The sequence below is a fragment of the Phocoena sinus genome, chromosome 1, assembly GCF_008692025.1.
Source record: "Phocoena sinus isolate mPhoSin1 chromosome 1, mPhoSin1.pri, whole genome shotgun sequence".
Taxonomy (NCBI): Eukaryota; Metazoa; Chordata; class Mammalia; order Artiodactyla; family Phocoenidae; genus Phocoena; species Phocoena sinus.
This window is the reverse complement of record NC_045763.1, coordinates 9,403,243-9,413,879: the sequence shown is the minus strand read 5'-3', so window position 1 is coordinate 9,413,879 and position 10,637 is coordinate 9,403,243. Positions and strand designations below refer to the sequence as shown.

At 58.2% G+C, this 10,637-nt stretch overlaps 1 protein-coding gene across 5 annotated transcripts; it reads right to left on the bottom strand.

Moving 5' to 3' along the window:
- Positions 1 to 424: 424 nt before the first annotated feature.
- Positions 425 to 10,225, bottom strand: MIIP (migration and invasion inhibitory protein). 5 transcript variants are annotated; one of them, XM_032653950.1, is made up of 10 exons: positions 10,128 to 10,225; positions 8,211 to 8,406; positions 7,638 to 7,961; positions 7,007 to 7,202; positions 3,338 to 3,446; positions 3,200 to 3,252; positions 2,394 to 2,523; positions 2,137 to 2,233; positions 956 to 1,170; positions 425 to 763 (listed from the first exon to the last, which is right to left on the bottom strand). In XM_032653950.1, exons 2-10 carry the CDS (start codon positions 8,322 to 8,324, stop codon positions 730 to 732), a joined length of 1,272 nt encoding a protein of 423 aa, XP_032509841.1. In that variant the 5' UTR covers positions 8,325 to 8,406; positions 10,128 to 10,225; the 3' UTR covers positions 425 to 729. The 5 variants fall into 5 exon arrangements, with proteins under 5 accessions (XP_032509841.1, XP_032509851.1, XP_032509862.1 ...); XM_032653960.1 differs by having other exon boundaries at positions 1,036 to 1,170; XM_032653971.1 differs by having other exon boundaries at positions 7,121 to 7,202.
- Positions 10,226 to 10,637: the final 412 nt, after the last annotated feature.

The following is a 10,637-nucleotide window of genomic DNA, read 5'->3' as shown; positions in this document are numbered from 1 at the left end:
GCTGGGCTAGAGATGGGAGTGAAGGAGCCACCTGGCCCAGGGACTTCAAGAGAGTCCCTCCATCACTGGACCCCAGTGTCAGGGGCCAAGAATAAGGGGAGAGCTCACTCATTCCCCACTGTCACAGCTTCAGCCTCATCCACAGGGAACAGCCTGAGACCCCAAGCCTCTTGCTGAGATGGATTTTTAACGCTCACCTTGGCCTCAGCCTTACTCTGGGGAGCCTCACCCCCACCTGTCTGGTGGGGAGGCCACCTACCCAGAGTTAGAAGCTGCACAAAGAGCCACACTCAGGGCGCTGGATCCACCCTGCCCAGCACAGGTTGTCAGAGGTGTCCTTCTGCAAGTGAGGGGGGCAGGCCGAGGCCAGGGCACCTCTAGGGCTCTGAGGGCATCAGCAGGACAGAGCCGGCACATGTGGGAATCTGGAGCTGCAGGGAGTGCTGAGCTTTATTTACAAACGTGTCACAGAAGCCCCTCTTCCCAACCCCAGGGTCTCATCTGTCCCCAGGAAGGAGACAGGCCTGAGGCCACCCACCGGCCCAGCCTAGGAAGGTAGGGCCAGAGTCCACCTCCAGCTGAGGCTGGGCAAAGCTCCCCTCTCGTGGGCGCCCCTGCCGGAGGAGAGAGGCTGAAACGACGGTAGGGGCACTGTCCACCTCCCAGTGGCCAGTCCTCAGGGCTTCGGCCGGGCGGCACGGGGCTGGGGCATGGAGGGTTCTGACCAGATTAGGGTGGGGGCTGGGACCCGCGTTGGCACGGCCTGGAGAGTGAAGGGAAGGGTGTCAGGGGGGCCTCTTTGGGGGCAGCCTCATCCCCTTCTGGATCTCAGAGTTGGGGTCACCTTCCAGGGTGGGGTGGGGTAGCCAGCAGGCAGCAGTGGTGCCTGGAGAGGTGCCGTGGGTCAGGGCCAGGGAACCCCACAGAGAGACGTTTCCAGGCTCTGCACTCCTACCCCAATCCTGCCCTCCAGGACTCTGCGGTCCCCAGGCTGCTCCAAGGCATCTGTCTCTCCCAGGGCACCCTGGATCGTACCCGGTGAGAAGGGCTGGTGGCTGACAGCTTCCGACGTTGGGCCTCAGAAGAGACACTGGACCAGAGGTCCAGGCTCTTGGGGGCTGAGCTTTTCTCAGACTTCGGAGGAAGAATGTCCCAGCCCAGCAGGCAGTGCTGTGGAGAGCAAAGGGTTAAGGTGCCTGGCCTGGAGCGGGGCTCCCCACTGACTGGGCACACCCCAGGGAGGGGCTGTACCTCTCCCCTTGGACTGGCAGCATCCTCTAGGACAGGGCTGTGTCCCCCATGAGGGTGAAGGGGCCCCCCGATCACAGTGTCCCCCACGGACTGAGGCTCCCCGAGGGCAGGGGTCTTATCCACCACTGTTACCCCAGGCCTCCCTTTCCTAACCCTGCTGACCCAGGCCCTGGGCCCCGACCACAGATGGGTGGAGGGAAGGCCGTGGACGCTGATGGAGCACGTCCTGTGTACCAAGTTCTGCCCCAAGCCCTCGACAGGTATTGACTCAATGACCTGCCCCTTGTCCACCCCATGAGCCTGAGGATAGTATGTTGTGCCCATTTTACAGAGGAGCAAACTGACTTTCCTCAGTACCCCTTCTCCTCCCCGCAACCCCAGCACCTCCGGACTCCACTGGGACTGAGTGGGGTCCCCAGTGACCCCTGTCCTACCCAGGAGACACAAAGGACCTAGGTTGAAATCCCAGCTCTTCCATCCCGCTGACCTTGGACAAGTCACCTCCCCTCTGCCTCAGTCTCCTCATCTGTAAAGTGGGATAACAGTAGTACCTGCACTCTCGGTTGCTGTGGCTCCACGAGACAATCACCCTAAGCACTGTGCATGTGGCCACAAGAGCGCAAGAAACGGGGCCCGTGGGCACTAGGCCAATGCACTGCACGGGCAGGCAGTCCTCCTGGAAGCCAGGCGCTGGGTGGGGAGCCCGGCCTCCCTCAGGGAACAAGCACGGTACACATGACATGAGTGGCCCAGCCCTAACTCCAGAGACTTCGGTCCTTCAGCCCAGCCTCGCTATTGGCCTTAGGACAGTCCCTGGCCCTCTGGGCCTCAGGAGACGTCCAGAGACCTGAGCCAGACAGGGGACAGCCCCAAGGCCATCCTCACCCGGGGCAGCGCCAGCGTGTCGGAGGCGTCGAAGCTCTTCCGCCGGTGGATGCGGTACCGGTGCGGGGGGTCCAGGACAGACAGCGGGATGCTCACCCTGGTGGGGGTAATAGTGGGGGCATTGCTGCAGGCGCCTCCAGGCCGCTGTGGCCCATCCTGCCCTCCCTCAAAACCACAGGCCCCAGGCTCTGCTCTCGTCCTCAGCTGCGGCTGCCCCTACAGCTCCCCCCGGTGTCCTGCCTACTCTGGCCACTCACCTGACCTGCGCTGGCTCTGCCAGGGTCTCTGGACCCCGCTGGCCCCGTGGTGTCCGGCACAGGCGGCAGGGGGTGCGGGGATCCGAAGGCACCAGAAACAGGCGCCGGTTGACACAGTAACAATACACACCTGTGAGATCCGTGAGACGCAGAAGCCCCCCTCAGCCAGGGAACCTAGGTCCCTGGACCCCAACCACGCAGGCTCGCCCACGTGTACACAGACAGAGCATGCACACGCACACGTGCTCACATGCAACAACAGTGAGCACCGCCTTCTACTCAAGCGTGACACACACGTGCACATGCCAGCAACTTCACACGTGCAAATGTCACCGTGCAAACACAAAGCACGGCTTCGTGGTCGTATCTGTGGACACACAGGAACGTGCCTACACTTGTAATCACACGGCGCACACACACGTGCATCCATAGGAACACGCCTCACACACATATGTACACACCGTATGCTGCTCGTGCAAACCCACAGCAAAGACTTGGGTGCCCACGTGACAGAGCTGGGACACCACCCCCCCGCCCGCCCAGACGACCCTGTGTGGAGAGGAGGGGGAGGGAGTGGGGACACATGGGAAAATGAGGCAGCTGGGAGAAAACGGAAGGCGCGGACGAGGGGCGAGGTGGATAGCTCAGGGCAGGCCCTGTTCCCCCTGAGGCCAGGCCTCAGCTCACCCCAGGCTCGCGGCGCCCCTGCCCGGACCCCAGGCCTCCCTCCCCCCGTCCCCAGCTGCCTCCCCAGGCCCCCAAGCCTTAGCTGGGCTACGGGGCGGCCGCCGAGCGTTTCCACTCACATTCGTGGTCCCCCTCCGCAGCACTACTCTCCTGCAGGCCTAGGAACTGGGATCTGTGAGGGCGAGAGGGTGAGCAGGCCAGGGTGACACAGTCCCTGAGCCCGCCGCCCTGCCCGCCCCGCGCCTGCCTCCGCTCACTCAGGGTCACTGCAAATACACTCCTCCTTGTTGGCTTCCCGGAACTTCTGCAGCTTCGAGAAGAAGGCCTCGGGCTTGCTGGTGACGGGAGAGCTATTGTCCGGAGACCCTGGAGCGGGCAACACACAAAGGAGCTGCTGCGTGGCCAAGACTCAGGGGAAGCTGGGCACTGGCACCCCAGACCACCTGCTTTGACCCCACCATACCTCGTACAGACCTGGAGGGGACCCACCACTCATGTGACTGTTGGTTTTGTCTCGTGTCTGTCTACCCTCATGCATATCCAATCGTCCACGCAAAAAATATTTATAGAGCCCCTACTACGGGCCAGACGCTGTTCTACGTGCTGGGGAAAGAACAGCTACCTGGACAAAGCCCCTACCCTCGTGAGGCTTACTTTCTAATGTGGCAACAGACGAGCTAATCACCAAAGAAACCTGTAATACAACATTGAGGGGTGACACCTGCCAGGAAATAAAAGAGAGTCAGGAGGGACTTCCCTGGTGGTCGAGTGGTTGAGAATCTGCCTTCCAACGCAAGGGACGCGGGTTTGATCCCTGGTCAGGGTACTAAGATCCCACATGCCACGGGGCAACTAAGCCCACGTGCCGCAACTACTGAGCCTGCACGCCACAACTAGAGAGAGAGAAGCCTGTGCACCGCAATGAGGAGCCCGCGTGCCACAACTAAGACCCGACGCAGCCCAAAATAATAAATAAATAAATAAAAGAGAGTCAGAAAACTGAACTTGGTAGGGCAGGGGAGCCAGAGGAAGTTTCCCTGAGGAGGCGACACCTGAGCAGAGACCTGACGAAGGGAGGGAGGGAGCCGTGGGGACATCCCAGGCAGACAGAAGAGCAAATGCAAAGGCCCTGGGGCAGCTGTGGTTGGTATGTTTGAGGAACACCCAGGAGGTAAAAATAGGTGTAGGGGTGAGGGTGGAGGAGATGAGGCTGGGAAGCCAGCGGTGGGTTTGGGGACAAGGAGTGACGCAATCAGATCAGCCATGTACTTTTATAGGACCCCCCTTCTGGCTGCTGCAAGGTGAGGGGAAGCAGGGGCACCAGTTAGAAGGCTACTGCAGGCATCCTGGTGGAGACAAACAGTAAAATTCTAGAAATATGTGGAAGGCAGGACTACCAGGATGCACAGTGTGTGAAAAGGAGAGGAAAATATCAAGGCTGATCTCAAGATTATGGCCATTAGCTCCATAAATGGAGTTGCCACTAACAGAGATAGAACAGACTGCAGGAGGACCAGATGGGGTGGAAATCAGGACCTTGATTTTGGACCTGAGATTAGTCTAACACACCTAATGAGCTCTGCAGAGAAGAAAGCCAGATATACAAGTCTGGAATTCAGAGGAGCAGCACGGGTAGAGATAAAGTCAGGGAGAAGAGAGCATGGAGAGCCTCGGCACTGAGGGGGGGCCTCTGGAATTTGGAACAAGGAAGTGGATCCAGCAGAGACTGGACAGAGCAGCCACGGAAGTGGGGAAGAGCCAGTGGGGGGGCCCGGGCCTGGAAGTCAGAAGAAGAAAGAGCTTCGGGGAGGAGGGAGTGGCCGCTGTGTCCACGCTACCCAGGGGCCAAGAAAGCTCTGGACTGAGCACTGAGCCGGGAGCTGGCAATGCAGAGGTCACTGCTGACTCGGCCGAAGACAGCGTCAGAGGGTGTCAGGGGCTGAAGCCCAGTTTAAGAAAAAGTCAGGGAGAGAAACTGGAGACAGCGAGCCTAGATGGCCCTTTTGAGGAGTTTTGCTATAAAGAAAAGCAGAGAACACGGGCAGTAACTAGAAGCAAAGGCAAGATATAAAGGGAGCGATGCTTCCTCAGGATGGGACATCACAGACTGCAGCTTTACCCCTGAGCAGCTGTGAGACTTTGCTAAGTCTTTCAGTCTCTTGATGCCTCATCTGCCTTCTCATCTGCCAGTGGGGACAGTAACAGCAACCACCTAATCAGATCATTGTGAGAAGTTAAGGAGTGAATGGGAGCGAAGCAGAGGAAAGCTCTTGGCACAGGGCCCGGCACATAATAAGCACTCACTGAAATCAATTGTCATTAATATTCCCTGGTGTTTGTATACTGACAGGGCAGAGTGATGGTGGAGGAAGGAGAGGAGAGAATTACAGGGAAAAAAACCCTCTGGGAGGGACTTCCCTGGTGGCGCAGTGGTTAAGAATCCGCCTGTCAATGCAGGGGACACGGTTTTCAGCCCTGGTCTGGGAACACCACGCATGCCGCGGAGCAACTAAGCCATGCGCCACAACTACTGAGCCCGCGCGCCGCAACTACTGAAGCCTGCGCGCCTAGAGCCCGCGCTCCGCAACAAGAGAAGCCACTGCAGTGAGAAGTCCGCGCACCGCAACGAAGAGTAGCCCCCGCTCGCCACAACTAGAGAAAGCACATGTGCAGCAACGAAGACCCAACACAGCCAAAAATTAATTAATTAATTAAAAAAAAAAAACCTCTGGGAGCCAAGAAGGGATGGGGCCCAAGCACACAAATGCAGGGACAGGACGGGGGCTCAGAAAGGGGGGAGAGAGGCGTGCGCGCGCGCACACACACACACACACACACACACACACATACGGCAGGCAGTGGGCAGCCGCCTCTACTTTCCTAGAGACAGGAAGCAAAGCAGTGAGCTGGCAGTCAGGGAAGTCCTTGGGATGGGGCCTGTGTCCCCACCACCGCAGGGTCTCAGCAGCCCCATGGAGCACCTGCCTTGCGGCAGCAACTCAACTTCTCTGTACACCAGTTTCCTCCTTTGTGAAAGTGAGGGTCCGATAGCACCAACCTCCTAGGGCCGCCCACTCACTCACTCAGCCAGCGTTGGCTGAGGGCCTACTACGTTCCGGGCACCGTTCTAGGCTCAGACTCGGGGAGCACAGCAACAAAAAAGATGGCCAGACCCCTGCTCCAATAGAGCTTATAGTCCACCGGAGAAGTCAGACAAGAAACAAGCAAACAAGATGACTTCTGAGAATGAATGAATGATACGAGGAACATACAAACGGCTGATGCAATAGGCAAGGATGCAGGTGTGGTGGCCCTACAACGTTGTGCTCATGCAAGGCCTACCATTTGAGCTGAACACTCAGTGACGAAAAGGAACCAGCAGGTGTGAACCTGGGGAAGTGCATTCAAAGCAAAGGGCACAGCAAGTGCAAAGGCCCCAAGGTGGCCGTGAGCATGGCAGGTTCAAGGACCAGCAAGCAGGCCGGCGTGAGGAGTCAGAAGGTAGATGGTTAAGAGGCCATGTCACGGGGCCAAGCAGAAGCCAGATCACACCTCAAAACTCTAGATAAGGATTTCAGATTTTACTCTAAGTGCTAAGTACTCTGAGTGACATGATCTGATTCCCGTGTTTAAACATTAGTTCTGGCTGCTGTGCCGAAAATGGATGATAATGGGGGTGAAAGAGGCCAGAGGGAGACCAGCCAGGAAGCCACTGAGGTTGCTGGGGGAGAGGGGGGATGGACAGTAAAACATAAAAAGATGACACGCATACAGAGTTTCACAGAGGCCTGGCACACAATAAATGCCAAAAAAATATGGCAGCTCTGATTCGTTCATTCATTCAACAAACACTCGGTGAGCACCATCTCTGTGCCTGTCACTGTGCCAAGGGCCGAGACAGGAGACGCGGTACTGAAGGTGCTCACCGAGGGGGGTGAAACAGTCGGAGAAAGAGCAGCAGCGCCCGCTGGGGGCGCAGGCAGGTGCAGAAGCAAGCTGGGGCCTCCACCCGTGTCCCTGGGCACGGGGGCCAGCCACACCTGCAATCCAGTCGTAGCCCAGGCACGGTCTGAGGCGCCAGCTCTTCTCAGGCACTGGAGACTCCTTGTTGGTCACTCTCGGCTGAGGAGGGAGGCAAAGAGGGGCAAGGGCTAGGCCAGCAGGCCTGGCCCAAAGGAGGTCCCACCTTGCAGGGAGGAAAAGGGCTGTGTCTTAACTCATACCCTGACATGGGCCCCAGGGCTCAGCCGAGGGCTTGGGGGCTGGAGGACAAGAGTTTGGCCCCCACCCTGCTCCACGTGTGACTTTGAACAAGTCTGTCTTCTGAACGCCCGTCTTCCCATCTGCATAATGGGGCTGGTCACCTTCTTCCCAAAGTGCTGTCTGAGAAACTAATGGCCACAAGTTATCAAGCACTTAGGCTGAGCTGGACTTGACTCACGGTACCTCCCAGGAGCCTCACCCTGGAAGGGAGGCTGCCCATGAGTGCATGTGTCAGGGGGGAAACTGAGGCTCAAGGAAGTGCCCATCAGTGGATGCTCCACTCGCCCACGTTACCTCGGACAGCTTGCTCCGTTGAGCCAGGAGGGACTTCAGGGCCTGTGCCTCCTGGGTGTCTAGACTCTCCAGCTCTGCTGAAAGCTCTGGGTCGCTCGAGTCTGAGGTGGCCAGCAAGGGAGCCGAGCGGGGCCTCAGTGGGCCCGGGGACTCCTGGTGGAGGCACTTGGCAGGTGGAAGAGAGACCACCCCGGAGCTGGCCCCGTCCCTATCACAGGGGTCACCTTGGTGGGCATCCTGTGGGGAGGCTCTCGAGGCCACTGAGGACGTCTCTTGGGATGACGGCATCTCTGAGTTGTAGCTGCTGCTGGAGCCCAGGCTTGACTGGAACAGAGAGGCCAGTTCACCCAGCCATCTACCCAGCTGGCCTGCACTGGGCATGAAGGCCTGGACCTCACCCTTGCTCCAGCCTCTGCATGTCCCAGGCCAGTCCCTTCCCACGCTGGGCCTCACTCAGTTTTCTCATCATCAGTAAAATGGGCATGCTGCACGAGAGGACCCGGAAGCCCTGGATTCTGACCTGAGGGTTAGGCAGCCCCTCCCTCACTCCGGGGACTCGGCCAAGGCGCTTACCTCTGAGGCTGCCTTGGCCACGGACCGCCGCACGGCATCCTGTCCGACCCACAGCTGCCTCAGGAGCTCCAGGTTGAGCTGCCGTAGCTGTGCCAGATCTCTGGTCTCCACCATCCCAGGCGTATCCACTGGCTTCCCACGACAGGTGTCACCAACTCCCGGGCCATAGAGTGCCCTCACGGCCAAGTTCTCCTACCTGAAGCCAAGACAGACAGCACGACATAGCGCTGAGGAGGCTGCCCTGCAGAGCCAGAGGCCGGGGTTCAAATCCCCACTTTGATACTCCCTAACTGTGCAGCCTCAGACAAGTTATTTAACCTCTCTGTGCCTCAGTTTCCTCATCTGCCAAACAGATGATAACAGCATTGACCTCATAAGACTGTTGTAAGGATTAAAGGAGATAATGTACATTAAATGCTAGTACAGTGCCTGGCACACACAGCACGCACTCAATAAATGCCTATTATTATTACACTGGCCACAGTGTGTTTCCTAACATGTCAAAAGAGATCAATCCCTCTTTAACGGGCTTCCCTGGTGGCGCAGTGGTTGGGAGTCTGCCTGCTAATGCAGGGGACACGGGTTTGAGCCCTGGTCTGGGAAGATCTCACATGCCGCGGAGCAACTAGGCCTGTGAGCCACAACTACTGAGCCTGCGCGTCTGGAGCCTGTGCTCCGCAACGAGAGAGGCCGCGATAGTGAGAGGCCTGCGCACCGCGATGAAGAGTGGCCCCCGCTTGCCACAACTAGAGAAAGCCCTTGCACAGAAACGAAGACCCAACACAGCAAAACTAAATGAATAAATGAATAAACTCCTACCCCCAACATCTTAAAAAAAAATCCCTCTTTAACAACCTTAACTATGAAATTACTAGATTAATTTGTAGAAGACAACTAGGGCAAGTCCACAGATGTAAAGCATGATAACTTTCAAATTCAACACAAATCAGATTTGTGAAGGGTCTTCTCCCTCTCTCCTGCCCTCCCTCCTTCCCTTTTACAAATGAAGAAACCAAAGTTCAGAGAAGTTAAGCTACTAGCCCCAAGTCACACAGCTTGTAGGTGGCAAAGCCAGGATTTGAACCCAAACCGGGCTCCGGGGTACATGGTTATGCCAGCCTTTCCCCAAACAGTGTGGAGGGGGGCCTGGGAAGCTGCCTCCTCCTTCTCCCAGCCTTTGGTGCCGCAGGGATCCAGGCTCAGGGACACACTGATGCCGCTGTAACGGATTTCTGCAGACTAGGGGAAGAGGCTTCCTCTTCCCTCAGAGTCCCAAGCCCAGATGCCTCCAACCAGAAACTGTACACACGATCCCTTTCTAACACTGCGTCCAGACAGACACCCTACTCTCAGAACCCCAGCCCTCCCACCCACACTCCTCACGTGTGGACTGCCCACACCCAGGCCCCCTCCTCAGGGCCCGGTTGCAGAGGCTAAAGCAGAGAGAAGCCAGGCTACCCTGGAGCCATCCCCACATATACCCATGCAGGGAAGGTGGGCAGCGGAGATGCGAGTACAGACGACTGTGCGGGGGGTGGGGCAGACAAGCGGGGTAAAAAGCCTCATCCGCAGGACAGGGACTCCCGGCCCCCGTCCTTATCTGACTCTGGGCCAGACCTACAGTTCGAGGATCTCCGTTTTCGCACGGTGTTAAAGAGAACACCTCCGGCTCCGGCGGCGCTCTGGAAAGTTAAAGCCGCACCAAGGTAACGGGAAGGCGACGTTCAAAAGAGAAACTGGGGCAGCAAGAGTACCAGCTGCGGTGCCGCGGAACAAAAGGGCGGGACCCCCGGGAAAGGGAGACTCAGCCTCCCTCTTCTTTCCCTTCGCGGGCCCCGGACCCTCCGTGGGGGCGTACGTGAGGCAACCCGTCGTGCCCCTCCTCTCCATACCCGGCCCCACCACTGCCTCACTCACCTCCAGGAAGCCCCAGAGCCGCGCAGCCCACCGCCGCCTGCGCCGCCGGTAGTTCCGCACAGGCCACCCTACGGTTCGGCGGCAGGGGGCGGGGCCTTATTCGGGAGCCCTGATTGGTCAGACGTGGGGCGGAGCCGGGACGCTCTTGCGTGCTTTACTTCGCCTTCAGAAGCTGCCTTTTCAACACTGAGGCGGGGATAACGACGGTGCTCAACATCTGATTGGTCACCTTCCCAGGTCTAGCGGTCGATAGTCGGAATAGGGCGGGACCCCAGAAGACGGGCTCCGATTGGTCAGGACAAGGCCGCGGGCTATTTCGCTTTGGTGACGGCAGTGTCAGAGTCTGGACCTGATGCTTCCGCAGAGCCAAAGGATGCAGCTGTGGGTAGGCGGCGGCCAGTGACCCACGCTTTCATACTTTCTTTCGAGTACTTAGGCCTATTTTGTGCCAAGAGGCACTATACTAAGCGTTGGGAGGCAGGAAAGAATTGAGAAGGGTCCTTTCCTGGA

What these genes read in the sequence shown, in the direction of transcription:
- MIIP (XM_032653950.1), bottom strand. Translation starts at nt 8,324, where the DNA reads ATGGTGGAGACCAGAGATCTGGCACAGCTACGGCAGCTCAACCTGGAG. An exon ending in AACGGAGCAAGCTGTCCGAG is followed by an intron (nt 7,203 to 7,637) that starts GTAACGTGGGCG and finishes CTCCCTCCTCAG; the next exon opens with CCGAGAGTGACCAACAAGGA. An exon ending in TGTATTTGCAGTGACCCTGA is followed by an intron (nt 3,253 to 3,337) that starts GTGAGCGGAGGC and finishes TCGCCCTCACAG; the next exon opens with ATCCCAGTTCCTAGGCCTGC.